Source organism: Diadema antillarum, unplaced genomic scaffold (genome assembly GCF_040938485.1).
Source record: "Diadema antillarum isolate AM-2024a unplaced genomic scaffold, OU_Dant_1.0 seq00000599_RagTag, whole genome shotgun sequence".
Taxonomy (NCBI): domain Eukaryota; kingdom Metazoa; phylum Echinodermata; class Echinoidea; order Diadematoida; family Diadematidae; genus Diadema; species Diadema antillarum.
In genome coordinates this window covers 688,815-705,370 of record NW_027271529.1, presented here as the reverse complement: position 1 = coordinate 705,370, position 16,556 = coordinate 688,815, and the positions used below count along the sequence as shown (strand labels likewise).

General features: G+C 41.2%; 2 protein-coding genes across 2 annotated transcripts in view; one reads left to right on the top strand and one right to left on the bottom strand.

The window, feature by feature from the left end:
• Window positions 1–2,102: 2,102 nt before the first annotated feature.
• Window positions 2,103–10,704, bottom strand: LOC139735818 (EF-hand domain-containing family member B-like). Its single transcript, XM_071646567.1, has 9 exons — window positions 10,570–10,704; window positions 9,314–9,373; window positions 8,671–8,814; window positions 7,438–7,618; window positions 6,386–6,626; window positions 5,410–5,716; window positions 4,186–4,528; window positions 3,446–3,627; window positions 2,103–2,294 (listed from the first exon to the last, which is right to left on the bottom strand). Exons 1-9 carry the CDS (start codon window positions 10,702–10,704, stop codon window positions 2,103–2,105), a joined length of 1,785 nt encoding a protein of 594 aa, XP_071502668.1.
• Window positions 10,705–11,689: 985 nt separating this feature from the next.
• LOC139735804 (ras-related protein Rab-5B-like) overlaps window positions 11,690–16,556 on the top strand; it is a 29,900-nt gene continuing 25,033 nt past the window's right edge. The window contains exon 1 of the mRNA XM_071646554.1: window positions 11,690–11,801. The gene's annotated coding sequence lies outside the window, so the exon portion shown is untranslated. The remainder of the gene's footprint in view (window positions 11,802–16,556) is intronic.

Here is a 16,556-nt window from a genome sequence, read left to right as displayed (position 1 = left end):
TTCTTGAGATATCGACAAAAACAAAACGGGACGGACGTACGGACGGACGTACGGACGGACGTACGGACGGACGGACGGACGACCCGAAAACGTAATGCCTCCGGCCACTTCGTTGGCGGAGGTATAAAAATAGAAACCCCGCTGAAGAACATGGCGTGTAGATTATTGGCATAGTATGAGAAGTTGGAAGAAGCTTTAGATATCAAATAACTGTTAAAAAATAATAAAAAGATACACAAGACATGTTGTGTTGTGCAAGTATTCATTCTTTTTGGCAAAGAGTAGAATATGTTAGAATAAGTAAATCGTGTGGAAAAATGCATACTTGACTGAATACCAAACAACATGTGGGTGCTTTAAAGTCCTGCAAGAGAACATAAAGATATCTGGAGGTAAGCATGAAATGCAAATATTCCTGACTCTCACCAGATATGAACAAGTGTTTAGTATGGCAGCTTTCAGTTCTTCAGACAAGCAAGGATGACAGAGTTCTATGATTTGTGCATACATCGAGTGGACTCCCGTTATATTGAAGTCCTCGCCTCGGGACCGGCAGTTTTCTTTCGTTATATCAAAATATTGTTATAACCGAACAAATAAACAATCAAAATACGTAGAGTGGATAATGTTGCGGCCCTAATTTTTACTTCAGTGTAACCGGAATTTCGTTATAACTGTGTTCGTTATAGCAAGAGTGCACTGTAATTGTGCACGGTCACCGCTGCATATTTTGCAGCAACAAATTTCACCAAGTTCATTCGTTCATAAAAAAAAAAAAAAAAAAAAAAAGCTCAAAAAGATATGGATATGCACCAGTCCAGTCAAAACTATCGCTCATATGGCAATCGGTGGAATGCAAAGACCAGGAGAAAAAAAATGGACGCCATGGATAACTCGGGTACATCATCATGCGGTGGCAGAAATGAGCATACCTTTCCTTTTCCTTGTGAAAAGTTTTCACGTGAACTTAAAGGTGTTCAAAAACCTTGTGGAAATGCAGAGTTTACAGTGAGCTTTTTGTTACTTGTATTTACGAAAGTAGTTTTATTTCCTTTTTCCTCAGTATTTCTGCCCGATATCTGTTTAGAATGTTTCACACTTGATCAAATGCAAAAACAATTTATCAAACAAACACAAACACAGAAAATAAAAAGAATTACAAAAGTTCTTGGAATGTGCTTGCATAGAGTTCATTTGTGCATTGCACAGATGGCCGGAATAACAGCAGTGGAAGAAATGTATGACATACAGACATTACTTGCATTAATATGCAGAATTGTCAATATAGTTCACACGGTGGGAACTGGTCATAAATATATTTGCCCCAAGTATTCTGTCTGATCTGCAGAGTCTGCATGAATACACAAACAGGCAGATGTTAGTAATTCCCTTTGAAACATATCTCGCGGTAATATAATACAATCATCTGTTTGAATTAATACACAAATTGCTTGAAAGAAATGCCACGTCTTGTGCAACAAGTGATCAAGGCATTGATGTGCATTGTCAATCTTCAAGAAAAGCTTCAATCAGACATTTACAAACTAAGTGGAAGGACAGATAGTAAGCACTATGTGTCAATATATCAAATTTGCATGCACGGTGGATTCAGCTCAATTCAATTGCATAGAATGTGGTTTGGACAGAGTTTGCGAAGACAATGATGCAAGCAAATGAAAGGCACTAGTGTCGAGAGACACAAACTAACATGTAACCACTGAAACCAGAGATAATAGCCACATATTCATCAGTCTTTCATTTTTCTTGTTGTTTTTTTTTATGGCAGAGAGCAGCAACAGTGTAAGTTTCATCCTCTTTGAAATCTTCAATGACGTTTTGATACTTGTTGCTTTACAAAGGAGTATAGATGAAAAGATGACCTTCTGTAGGACAGGATAGCCTTGAGACACTTTTAATACTCCATGCAACTGAGTCCTCTTTGCCCATTTCTCTTCTTTGAGAATCCATCAAAAGTTCAGGGTTCGTCCTCATGAATAAACAAGAATTAAGCCAGCAAAACAAGCGCTGCATACGATGCATGTTGTTAACTTGGTAGACTCGACTGGCGAGTGGGGGGTGTTCCAAACAACTTCAGCATCAGCCTACACAAGCTCGGGGCTGCCTTTCTCCTGGGCCTCGTCTGCCAGCTGCATGGCTTGCACCTCGTCCAGCACGTTTCTGAAGCTCTCCACACTGACCTGGCCGCGGTCACTCCGTGACGCCGCCAGAGACCACAGCTTCTGGAAGGTGTCCTGGTCCATTTCAACCCCGATGTTTGAAAAGATGCCCTTGATCTGTGAGCACAATGGAATAATTGCAATAAAAACAACTCCATGCAAGAATTCATTATAACTGATTGACAAGTTGCCCTACATTGACGTAAATAATTAATGATGAATGAAATTCATCTCGACGGAAGAATTTCATGAATTTGAAGAATTCATTCATTTGAATAAACAAAGACACAATGGAATTTTCTATAAAACTTTGCGAAGGAAAATGACACATTCCAAGACCCCGTTTACAGTGCGAGGCGAGGCCGCGGCCGAGCACACCTTCATTTCAGTGTAAACATGCAAAAGGCCAAATGCGAGGCCAAAATTGGCCTCGCATTTGGCCACGCTCTGGAGGTGGTCTTGGCCGCGGCCGAGCAGCGGCCAAGCCCGGCCTTTTCTCAGTGTAAACGCAAACTGGGCCAAATGCGCGGCCAATTTTAGTCTGGCTTCCAAACCCTCTGCCTGTACTATTTCGCTATTCAGGATATTAACCCCCTCAACGTCGAAAACTAGTATAGTTTAAGGTGGTTTTGTCCTGCAAAGGATTTTTCCTTTGGCAAAGGCCTTTGCCCGAACGGCGACTTCGTCGCCACGGAATTCAGTTAGCAAAGGGTCTGAAAACCAGACAATGCCAAATTGCATTTGTTTACAAGCAGAGCGCCACTACGACAAAATATTGAAAGGTTTGAATCAAAAGCGCGGCCGAGCCAGGCAGAGTATAAACAGACAAAATTGTGAGGCTCGGCCCCGCAATTGAGGCTGGGCTCGGCCGCGGCTCGGCCGCAGCTCGGCCCAGCCCCGCACTGTAAACGGGGTCCAAGATTGAAGAGAATTAGAGCTCCTTCTATCTTACCATTTCAACAGGTCACTGCCTCTTACAAAAGTTGTATTCATACTCTTCAGTCACAGTCTCAGTAAGATACTTGGATAATCTGTATGTCACCTTCTGTACAAACTATGTTCTGTGAACCCACATGCTGAGCATGCGATTGAATACAGACGCAGCGTCTCACTAGTATATGGATTTAAACAAAGTAATTTTGTGCCTTCTCTTCATGACTGTACCACCCAGCAAAGTCACAGGCGCTCACTCTTTGGAACTTTTGACTTACTTTCTAGTGCTAAATTATAACAATTTTATACAGCTGCATTAATCGTCACAAATTTACCTGCTCTGGATGCCTTGGCTGGAAGAAATCTTTCTCGTAAACGCCCCTATTGCTGTAGATGGACGGGTTGATGAGGCCGTAGGCATCCGACTCGTCGCCATAATTCTTTGAATCACTGATGCGCTTCACCCTGGGAGCCGCGATGTCACTGCGTATCGTTGGCACACCATATGTTCTGTAATCTGAATTTGCAGATATGCAGGAGGAACAACATATTGGTTTAAAGGGTCACATTACACATTCATAAAAATAAGATTAGTTTAATCGTCATGAATTCCCCACTTAAGTCCCCTGCTCATCTCTCTTCCTCCCCCCCCCCCCAAAAAAAAAATAGATACAAATTAAAAAAAAAAAAACCCATAATGATCTTTCCCACATGAACATAGCAAAATCCATTTTATTGTCTGACCGCAAGCTTGATATCATTGTGAATAGAGAAAGTCTTAATATAACGATCTTGAGGTAACTAAATCAAACATCTGGGCTAGAATTATAGATCTTGATTTAAATCAAAGTTGAAGTTGATGTTGCAAAATATTTCAGTGATGAGGAGAAAGTACGCTATCTTACGGACACTCACAGGCATCTAATAGGCCTAATTTGTTATATTCATGGACATTTACTCAAATACGAGTCAACAGATGCATACCTAACATCCCTACAACTTTTGACCTTTGCAAATTGCGTAACCTACGTTGTAGAACTTTGGCACCATGCCAGGAAAGAAAAACAAATCTTACCTTTTGTTGACACACCGCCGACCACCGAATTAATCATTTGCGCTGATGTGCGATGACCGCCAATGGCCTCGTCGATTTGCTTCTTGATCCGCTCCGGAGTCCCCTCCTTCTCTTTCTCCTCCTCCTGCTTGGGCACAGTGGACTGTGGATTGGTCAACCTCTGACCTTCCTCCATCTTGTCCTTCCAGTTCAGGAAGTTGGCAAACTCGCTGTAGTTGATGTAGCCGTCGGAGTTTGCATCCACGTAGAGGATGAGCTGGGCCAGGAGCTCCGGTTCCACGGGGAGGCTGAACTGTTCGCAGCACAGCCGCAGCTCGTTGATGTCGATCTTTCCGTCACCGTTCTGCAGAGATTGCAAACAAATGTCACAGATTTGGTTCTAGAAAATACAAAATTGTATATACACCTTCCAATTTTACCAAGAATGCTCAGAGTGTTCAGCTAATTCTCCGAAATCTGGTTTTCATATTTAGGTAAATGTTAAACATCTAATTTCAATCCGGTCATCCATTCCCAGATATAGTTTGGCCTCACAGTGACTACAAGCAATAACTTTGTTGTATCTCATTCAGTTAGGAGATTCGGTGATCTCGGTCATGGAATTCACGTAATCAGGAAGTTGTCAAGGAGACACTTCACTGGACTACTACTTTGATCTCATCAATGCACGTGCTGTGATCAATTATGAAAACTGAATTTCTTTAAACATTACAACAATAAATTTCATTTAGATCAGAAACAGTAAAAGATAAATCTCTCAGGTCTTTTTTTTTTCAAGTCCAACCATATCTAATAAGTACATTCATCAATACCTAGCAATTCGTATCTAAACCCAACCAAAGAAATAAAGAAAAAACGGGTTCAAAGTCACAAATGCAAAATCAACATGCGCTGATTTGGTTTATGTTATTCTATATTAGTAGAAAAAAGCTGCTACAAACTGCTTATCCCATGGTAGCAAGCGCATTTAGTAGACTGGGGCCTACAAGCTTTCAATCCTAGCAGAATATTCTTTCGATGCTATATTAATATTGTATGTTAGATGTCGTTATATGTCTGCAGTCCATCAATGTGTTTGCTTACCCTTTATGACTGTCATTTTGCCTCTGACAAAGATTCTGTTGAGATCAAGAAAGCTCAGGCACCTTTTGACTCCACTTTATTTGACATTTGATGGAAAATCATATATGTAGTAAAGGGGATTAAAACAATTTGTAGCTTTACCTTGTCGTAGTGGTTGAAAGCCGCTTGAAGATTATTGAAGTTGTGGTAGTTGGCCTTCTTGAGCTGCTGGCGGATGGCAGCCACCAGCCCCCTCTCCCTGTCCTTCCCCCGCAGATAGCTGCCGGGGTAGCGGCCGTGGATCAAGTCCCCAGCGCCGTACTCGTCCGGCTTGAGAAGGATCCCATAGGAGTGGTCCGGGGGTACTGTCAGGGTCTCCTTGATGGGGTCGTGGACCTGACCCAGCTGGGGCTGGGTGCGCTCCCGGAAGTCATCCACTCGCTTGGACACCACCTTCGTGCCTTTGTCACTGGTTTGCAAATTGTATTACCAATTATATGAAAATTAATTCCAATCTGCATACATCTGCAGGTTTTAATTTGTGGATGACTACTATACTCCAGGCATGACAATGCAGAACAATTTTATCAAAACAAAACAAAACAACAAATTATAAATAGTTCACAGCCACAGCAATTATTATTGTTTAAACTGGTCCTGAATGCCAAACACATGGTACAATTGCTTGAAATACTCATTATATTTGTTCATATCTCTCCTTGCCGTTCTGTTTATTTTTTTGTCTTTATATCAGTCTATGCATATGACATCACAAACTGTTGTAGTCTTCTCATTCAGCACTGTCAGCACTAAAACTTAAAAAATTCATAACTTTTGAACAGACTGTCCAATTTTCCTCAAACTTTCACTGATCTACTGGTATTGCTGCATTCACTAAAACTACACACCGATATGGGTGAACTTGTGGCACAGAAAGGGCGATTACAAGAAAATGAAAATTAATATCCTGTCACACTCAAAAGCTGGACATACGAAGCACTAAACAGGTTATAGCTGTTTGCCTTCGAGGCGACAAAGTACACACTTCCAACAGAATCATGCTTCATGTTTTCGGAGCATACAGTATGCATACATAACACTTTGTATGCATTGATTGTCCTTGAAGATCTGTACTCACAGCTGATCATTGCGCAACCACTCCAGGGTCTTTGCCACGTTCTTGCCATCGTTGTCGTGGGGAGTGGCGATTCCGAAGAAGCCCTCTTTCGGGTAGCTAGACCAGTCGTAGTCGCGGTCGACAGATTCACCCACATCGAAGTCATGGTGCGTGAACTTGTAGAGGTCCCTGCCCTGCTCGCTCTCGGCAAACACCTGTTGGTAGGTTTTGGCAGGACTGACTAATTCCCCTGCGGTGCAATCTTCACACACACAAAGAAAGAAACACAAGGGCATTGTTAGTTGAGATTACTCTTATGAGTGAGTTCTCTTCAAAGTTGTGATATACAATGTTTTATTTTGTTTTTTACTAAAAATAGACACTGTACACATGGTTTATTGCATGAGTTTGTCTTTGGGAGGTTCTTGTTTTTGTTTGTCATTTGTTGCTGTTGTTTATTTATTGCGAATTTGGTGAGTCCATTGCTATTCACAAACTTAGCAAAAATTTTGGCAGAAATGTTGTCTCTTGTAATACAAAAGCATTAATTGCTTATTTCAAAGGTGCAAAATCACTAACTTTTCTGCTCCAAAAGGATACTACTAGTATTGAAATCTAATTTTACAAAATCAACCGGTAGTGAAAGAAATATTAAATCATAAATCATCTGGCACAGGATGTATCCTGTGAAATGCACTTCTTGTGAGGTACAATGTACACATTATAGAATCTAATAATCTCAAAACTTGATTAGTATTAAATGAAATCTTGATGATCAGTGAGGCAATTGTATGGACAATGGAAAGAGCTGCATTGTATTGTCAAAGACACCAATGCAATGCACATGTTGTTGGAGAGCTCTGCAATTTGTGTGAATTGACGGCTGGTTGTTTAATCTACTTTGGAGCAGATCAAAGTCTACGTCTCAATCCTGAGTTCTGGTAATTTTCTCATTCTACTGCCCACATCTAAAAATTTCCTTTGCTCCGTGGAAGTCACTAATGCCATCCCTAGAGGGTAGACGGTGGAAAATGATCATGCACTTTTTCTGAATTTATATACAATTGTCTCACCAAAGACATTTTTGGTGCCAAATGCTGTTTTTAAGGGGTCAATGTCTGCTGGCAGTCCAGGGCTCTGGTCATGGGACTGTCCGAGGGGAGCTTTCTGCTTGCTGGCGTAGAGTGATTCCTTCTTCTCCGCCAGGCGCTGCTCAAAGAGAGTCTTCGGTTGTGGGTTTACAACATCACCAGCCTACACATATGAAACAAGAATACAAGACACTTTACAGCTGAAAGATACGCAATAATTTTCTTTCTTTTCTTTTTTATTGGTATGTCCCTGCCTTTCCATCACTGGAAATAAAGAATTTGGCATTTCTTTGTTCATTCTGGTAGTATTCACATGGTCTTAATCTTCATCTTCTCAAAATGAAACCATTACATTAATTTTCCATCTTTTAGGGGGAACCTTAAATCTAAATGAATGCACGTTGAATATGGTCAGCATTTCAGATATTACACAAAACTTATATAAATATATATTTGGCAAACTACTGTATACACCATATATTGTGCCAGTCTAAATTTTTGTGAATCAGGAATTCCTGTGGATTTCACGAGTGGTTAAATTCGCAACCGTGGAGTCCTGTACTACGTCACATCCACATCGGGATCAGAGTTGCTATTTTGGCAATATTTTTGCATGTATTTAATTTCGCGAATAGCACCTGACTCGCGAAATTCGTGAAAATAAAAACCTCGCAAAACATTCGATATATACAGTAGTTATTCTCCCCTACAAAATCAATAAAGGTCATAATATGGGTGCAATGTGAGTGATCTATTCGTGATAAATATCACTCCGCATTTTTGAACTGGTACCAGTCCTGAGGTTCTGGAACACTGTTTCTTCTAAATAAGTAAAAGTGAATTATAAATACACGCTCTCTTCAATGATTCCACATACATACCCCTCCCCTCTTTTTTCCAAAAATGTGAAATGAAATTACTCTCACAGATGTAGAAGTTGTTGACATGTACATTGCTCAAGCAAGGTTGTTAACTATCAGGTACATTTGTAAGTTCACATACATGTACAGCTGTATACATGTACACTCTCACTCTAAATCTGAGCAAAATGCAGTACAATGGATGCTGAGTATATGACATTTGATCATCCTGCATTGTATTTGTAAATCATGATACTGGATTACCATCAACTGAAAAGTTTCTAGACCTTTACAAAAATTTGTGCAATGTATTTCACAACTTCAAATACTGCAGAGCTGCACACCAATAACTTACCTTCAGTGAACCACTGGTTTCCACGCCATGGGAAATTGTAGAAGCAGTGTCTGGATCACCGGCTTTGCCCCAGAACACCCTCTTTACCTGAGGTTCGGGTTGTGTCATATTACGGAACTTTTTGACAATCGGAGGAGTTTGAACCTGAAGGAGTATGAGAGAAGCCATGAATTTGATACAGTGTACTTCTTCAAACTGAGATTCATAAGAATAAAGAAGACAAAAAAAGATGAAATGCAACCTTTAGAATTCAATACTGATTTCATCATTAGGATGTGTATGCAATGGATAGCACATTATTATAAACATGAGAAATCCCAGTATATCTCAAGCGATATCAAATTCTTACATGTACCGTAGTTATGGGTAAACTCAGCCCTCAGCGCGCGCATTATAGATAGTTGTAACCTGCGCACTGGAAGCCGAGTTTACCCGCTATGCCGAGTTTACCCATAACTAAGGTACAGTTGAGTAGTCTTTACTGTAGTCTGATGCTGCCTATTTAAGCCAAAAGTGATCTCCGTGAACATGTTGGTTCAGTGGTTCACTATGTCAGCCATTGCACGGTACTCTACATAAAGACTGCATACTAGGCTATGATATCTGTATTCAATACGAGGCAATCCAAGAAAGTGTGACTTACCCTTTCTATATTCATGCAATCTCTCGCAGTTTCTCCTGGCATAGTGATGAGCTTCCCTGCCTGTATAATGCACAGAACAGATTACAGAAGGTGAAATTGTTGAAAAAAAAAACCTTAGTCTCTGTGCTATCGCTTACTTCAAGCAGAAAACACTTGAAAAACTCAATTCAGTGCAATTGACTTTATTTCCCACACATCCACAGAACAGGTGCATACTATTATTAATTACAATGACTATCAATTACCGAAACAGAAGCAGGTTTTGTATTACTGTATATACCGGTACACAGAATGTTGTGTGGGACCTAAAAAACAGAGCTTGTTAAAAACAAGGTCAAAAAAAAAAATACAGAATACTACTTTAAATATCATCTCTGCAAATAAATGAAAACAATATATTGCAGAAGGAAGGGCTGAGATGAGAAAAAAAAAGAGGGAGGGAAGGAAGAAAAATGGAGATAACATCCCCCATGGCATGGGCATGGCATGGTCAATGAATGACTCGGGCCACAGTGGCCCACCCATGTAACCCCCCCCTGGCCTGGAAGTTTAAGACCATGCAGTGATGCACAGTGATAAAAAGGCAAAATAGCACAAAAACACACATTTTATTACATTTGAGCAGCTTATAATAGAATAACACTAACAATTTCTTTTATTATTAAACAGAGAAAAGAGACAATGAACAAAACACATCCACTACATAGACTACGTACAACCCTTATGCCTTCTTAAGGTCTAACGTTACAATTAGACATGCTAAGTTCTTTTTCCCTTTTTCTTTTTCTTTTTCTGGGGGGAGGGTGGGGGTTGACTTTGTTCGGGTCAAAGTCTCAGTGTCAGCGTGGTCACTTGACTTGTGATTCTTTACTTTCAAGAGTTTTGACGAGTTCTAACATCAGATCTGGATTCTAACGGCTAGAGTACAAATGGACAAGTTTACGACTCTAGAACCTATAACGTGTTAGAAATTCTACCTAGTAGTGTAGGTTCTACAAACAATACAATTCTTCTTGTGACATTTCTCGTGACAACCATGACATTTATGAGTATGACATTTGTGGTATGTTACAATATGTCTAACGACTTGTTACATATTTATACAAATACAAAATAATAATTAGATTCTAACTAATAAACTGTTGTTACACATCTCAAGTCTTGTAACGTGGAATAGATCTAGTTATATTATAATTTAAGATAATTATAATAATTATAATTTAAACCATCTCTAAAATGCACTTTTTTGTATTTACCGCAGTCATGTCACGATTTCTGTCGATGAACTTCCCTGTGTTGCTGGCAATGGTGGGAATTTCACTACCATTTGAATTGGGTGGTGTTCTCCCTTGCACACCAGTTGATGCACTTGTTGAGGCAACAGCAGCCATGATGCCGGGTGGTTACTGTGGATCACACTTCCCTGTTGATATCAGTGGCTGAATTGAAATAGGCAATAGAGTAGTCTTCTAACAACTGTAAAGCAGGTAGAGATCCGTATCGTGGTTGAAAATCTAGTCCTACTTGAGTAGGGTCTAACAAAACAAATGTACCGTAAATAGATTTCGGGATCTATGATTGAATTACACTTCACAGAGCAGTGCTGCCAAAATTGGAGCTGAGCCGAGTGTGAGGGCTGTTGCACCAAGCCGTCCGTCCAGAGATCCAGGCGCGTGAACTCTCCAATGCAGGGATCGATTCTCAGGCCGGCCGGTTGATCTCAATCAAAACACAGCGGTAGGATCTCTACAATTGCTGTTTCAAACTACAAAATATATTCTAGACCTATAGTCTTGTTAGGTATGCTTTTTTTACAAATTTTGCAGGACTTATTTGCAGCACACATCCATATGTAGAATTCTTGACACACGTCTACTTGATACGCTTCCACGGCCAAACACTTGTTGCCTCCCTTCTCGTACCATCCACGCGTACAGTTTTCCTATCGCGTACAAACTATGCACACGCTCGAGCTCGTGTGGGGTTATCGTGTTGATGTCTGTGTTGTAGCTCTGGCTGCTGACATGATTCGCTCACACATTCTAGTTACGGTGGGTACGTACTGTACGTACGTAGCTAGTAGCTGCAGAGCAACTTGTTTGGAGCTCAGAGCGTGATGTTGCTAAGGCTCTTTATCAATATATATATTTTTTTAAGTATTCAACCGTCTTTATCCTAATTAAAGAATTTTTATACATATAAAATACTATTATTGCAGTAAATTATATTATATTTAAGATATATATGGTGCATATATGCAGTATTATTTGTTTCTTGATATCTTGTAAGCAATATAGTGTAAAGGCTAAGTTATGGGGTCATTGCCTATCTCGTTTGATTCTGCCGAAATTTCTCGCATTTTACGAGATGTTAAATCTCATGACGTAATGCAGGTGGGGTTTCACGATTGCGCACAAGGGCTTGCATCTTCCTGTTATCAATTTTTCGCTGAAGTAGACGACCAATTTCAGTCAATATATGCCGTTTGGTAAGGATATTAAGAATATGAGTATGTCAGCTGTGTGCATGTATGATGAAACTTTCCGTAAAACCTCAAGAAGTAAACTTAAGAGGACCTGCTGGTTAAAAGTAGGCCTGTAATGAAGGGGGTGTCTCCGTTCACCTAGTCATATTCCCATTGACTTGCGTACGTAGCAGTGCGATGTTGATGTTCGTACCGGTTGAGGTCATGTACGACGAGTATTCCGTGCCTGTCGCAGCGTAGGAACGAATGCGGAATGGCACTTGTGGACCCATGGCCATGGTGTGGTGCGATGAGATGTCATACGGCCAAATGAGTGTTATGATTTCCCAAATATGATACTGAAACTGTAGTAATGCTTAGTGATTTCATTGAGGGTAGACGGGTTAGCTCGATTTTTGCCAATTCAATAAGGCAGCGGTTTTGTCTCTAAACAATCGACACATTCATTGTCATTGTTGGACTTGTGAAATGATAGTCTTGAACCTAGTTCCAAACATTTTAGGGTTAGGCATTTGACTATGTTGACAACAAGTGCTGGTTGGTTTAATCTTCTACAAAGTTCTAGATGAAGCCGGTAGATTTATCAATCATGTCATCTGCATCTACACATGTACAGATATGTAGCACAGCCACAGCACAGATTATTTTAGAATTTAGTGTAGAAACCTCTATCCAGTAATTTTATAGGTCCTAACTTTATATGGCTATCAGTATAACACTAACAAACAGTAACAGTAGTATCGTTTACGGGTAAGGGCACCAAGGACAAGGTTCGACCTCTCATGCCATGCCAAGCATGGCCAAGGTGAAGACTGAGATTGAGCCTGCATGCTGCAGGCGGTTGAATTTTGGATGGTGTTGTAGTCGAATTATGGGCAGCTTGCTGTGTTATTTTTTGGCTTTAAAGCGTAAAGCCTATATTAGGGTGTCTGAAGCATTTTTGCAACTTTTGAAATTCTATAAAAGGTGGATTATAAACTATTTCATATGAAAGAAAAATATGTCATTAGCATATATTTCAAATTTCATGGCAAAATAATTATTCTATCTCGAGAAATTCAACTTTCAAATCACTGCAATATTACAACTTTTTTTTGACGAGCACGCACGAAAATGTGTCCAAATCATGTTTGCAAACAAGGCCGGTGAGTAGCATTTGCGTGCAGATCGCCAGCGACCGGTTAATGAGCGTACAGCGGATTGCTAAAACGCGTAACCAGCGCAGAAGCCACTCCCCCTCGTGTCGTCATAATACATGTTGTGCGTACGTATACAGCGCTCAGCGTTGTGAATGAATACGTAGCGCATGCATTCCGGCCCAGCCAACATCGGCGGACGAGCTAGCGAGCGTGCGTGCATTTGAGTGTATTATTGTACTACCTACACACTGTACACACACGCTATATGCGCTACATATACACTACGTACGTGTGTACACACGTACACAGCTGGCTACTGAATGCGACGACTACATAACACATCAATGTCGAGATCTATGGCAGTTCGTGTGAAAATGTTATATGGCTATTTAGCCATGAATGCCACTTTACCACCATTCGTGGCTGAAGAGCAAGTATAGCTTCCAAAATCGTTGCTTGCCCTTTTTGTCGATGGGAAGTTCAGTCGTAAAAATCGGTATTTGTACCTACCTTCCACCGCGGTACCGCTTCACAATTAACTTGCCTGATATGGTGCGTTGTGTAGCCTAGGCCTATCTGTTGTGCTGCATAAGATCGCGAGAAAGACTGTAACTCGTGCATCGTTAGTGCACTTTTCTATTGAAGTATTTAAAAAAATAAATATGACTCTACATGGTCATTCGTTTGGATTGCTAACTCATACATTGTAGGCCTGTTATGATCATTATCAATCCAGTAATAGTACAATGTCATGTACTTTGACTACGTTGAAACTGATGCGCCAGGTGGTTTACGAGCGTGTTACATGCACATACTAGTATTGTGAATGCTGGGCAATCGTAAACCCCATAGAACTCAGTGCTGTAGAACTATCGCAAGCGAAGCGACGTGACAGCTAGCAATATAGCTAGCTAGCTCAGTCTGTTTTCAGTGGCACGGGTGTGCGCGCGCGCACGTACTCGTGTAGACACACACACAGCGTAGCGATCTAGCGAACTACATTGTATGTAGCTACGTAGCTACCTTGCGACGGTAGACACACTGCTGACCTACACGTGTAGGTCCGTGAGATACACACACACACACACACACACACAGCGCGCGAGCTAGCTGCATGCGCGCCATGTGGCGGCGAATGCGTGTAGATTTACATATGTATGAGCGTATTCGGTCGGACGTTACTATGGTTGTTGCATACGAAGCCACGCCTAACACGTTCGCTGAGATCAAAAAGTTATTGCAAGGGGTATCTTCTAGGCAATATCCCCGGTCCAAGACGTGGAGCTAGCGAAAAACCGACCTCACCATCGGATTCAGCACATCCTAAACTACTCGCATGCCACACGCTGGTACAAGTAGCGAAGCAGACGCCGAGATATCGAGATAGGTGTGATTCTAACGACATTTACACCAATTTATCGTCGGAGTCATGTACCAGCACTTTGATAGATTATGGAGCAAAACTTCCTCTTTCATATGATACCAAATTTGTTAGGATTCGATAGCGGCATGGACCGGGGATTTTGCAATAAATGCGATTTTTTAGCACAAAACGCGGGGTCAAAACAGCGTAGGCGCGCGACTCCATTGTGTTCTATGGGGCTTGCGTGTTGTAAGATAGGGGCGCGTTTTGTCCGAAGGTTGGCAGTGCGCGATCAGACACCCTACCTATATCAGCACAGTTAACTACAATCTTCATGATCATTTTCCTTAAAAAGGCGGTGTATACAACAGAATGCGTGTGTCTATCATCCGATCCAGCCACACGCGTGTGGTTGTAACTTTTAGCCATGGCCTGAATTGCTGGATATAGAGTGACTGCGGCAGTAAGCGGCCGTGCAGCCGTTGGCGGCAGGTACAACATACTCGGTAATAAACCGTTAAACACAGCATTGCACTGTTACATGCACACTACACATATACTAACACACTACCAATCAACAAAAACCAACCGATAAAATGGGCACGATCTGTAATAAAAGTGACATTTTCTCACCTAAATGACTATATATCGCATCCAAAAAAAAATTTTCAATACTTCTTAACATAACAATTAAGAAATAATGGTCCAAGAAACTTGATTTTTTGTCGTTTTCCCGATGTTCATGGATTTTGAAAACATATCCTCACATAAAATAGAACTTTCGCGAGCCGATGTGGGCCGCCATTTTTGTTCGGAAAGTGAATGGTTACCATAGAAAAAAGTCAGAAAAACACGAGAAAGACATCAACGACACCTCTAGAATTGCGATCTTGTTTGCGGCCAATGCATGTGCGCCCGCTATTTTCACGTGCTTTCGCAACAGGAATTGGCGCTTATGCAATGTTCGTGAGACATGTGAAGGCGTTCAGCTAAAGATGGCAGAGCACGCGCGTATTGCATAGGGATTGTACATCGTGCCGCAAGCAGAACTACTACGTCGCATATCGCCCATATCGTCGAAAATTGAGCCGGGTTTTGCCCTGGTAAATCATGAAAACTGCGTTTGTCAGTGGTAAATTTCTTTTATGAAAACAATTGCGTTAATGAATAATCTTGTCTATGATATATGAAATGGTTGAAAATAATTTGCCTGATTTGTTTACAAGTTGGAAAAACCCTTAACAATGCTTAAACTGCCGCAAACGGGATAATTTACTCTAGCCACTTGTGATACAGTATAATGTACGATGAAAAATGACTTGGTTTTTTTTTTTGTACACAACTTTTATTTCTTTTAAATCATTTCAAATTCATTTCATTCTCATCGTTTTTCCTCTTTTTTAATTTTTATTCTTAAGTCATGTCACAAACTTTTATCCGCTTCTACTGCAAGTTTTCTCAAAAAAGATCATTTCAATCCTGACTAAAGGCTGGCCTCTGTTGTGTTCCGATCGATTCAACCATCGACAGCCACCAACCACGCCACCAGCCAGCCAGCCAATCGCACCACGGCGCTGTAGTCAGCGGCGGGCCACAGCAGCTTGATAACATACTGAATACACATACAGTGTACTAGTACCCTTCCGGTTTGACTGCCGTATGCCATGTACACAGTGTAAGCAGCGCCGCAGTCAATACAGCGCAAGCGCAGATCCCCAACATGCATAATTCATGTCGCCAAGAACACACTGAAAATGCCTGCCGGTCCACCACTCGACGCCCAATTGCACATCAGTATAGAATATCTATATATCTCGATTATCGGCTGTGCGATCGCAGCAAGGAGAGAGCTAAAACTATTTTGGCCTCTTCTCTCTCGGCTCTCTCCGCTCTGCTATGCGCTTGCCAAGTCTTACCTCTTTGCTGATTGGCTGAGCCACGGTTGCATTGCATGGTCGTGTGTACTGTGAGCATTGTGTCTTGCTCGTCTTGGTTCTTGCATCGCCAGCATGCACAGCACGTGAAGTCACTGCACGCTATCCCGCTCTCGTAACCCCGTTACTGTAAAAGTGGACATGTTTTCAGTGTTGAAATTTTCGCGCATTTCGTGCAACCGGAAGCCAGCGCGAAAATAGAAGCATGTGAATATTTTTGTGTGCCATATGTTCCAGTAGTTGATGTCTTGATTCCGCAGAATTAAAAACAGGCAAAACTCTTCTTACCTGGCCAAACCGAAAAATAAGTCACACGTAAATA

Bases quoted from the DNA above. Each gene is read 5' to 3' on its own strand.
- LOC139735818 (XM_071646567.1), bottom strand. From the start codon at position 10,704: ATGGCTGCTGTTGCCTCAACAAGTGCATCAACTGGTGTGCAAGGGAGA. The intron at 5,717-6,385 runs GTGAGTACAGAT...TTTGCAAACCAG, and splicing joins TGGTTGCGCAATGATCAGCT to TGACAAAGGCACGAAGGTGG. The intron at 2,295-3,445 runs GTAAATTTGTGA...TTGTGCTCACAG, and splicing joins AGCCAAGGCATCCAGAGCAG to ATCAAGGGCATCTTTTCAAA.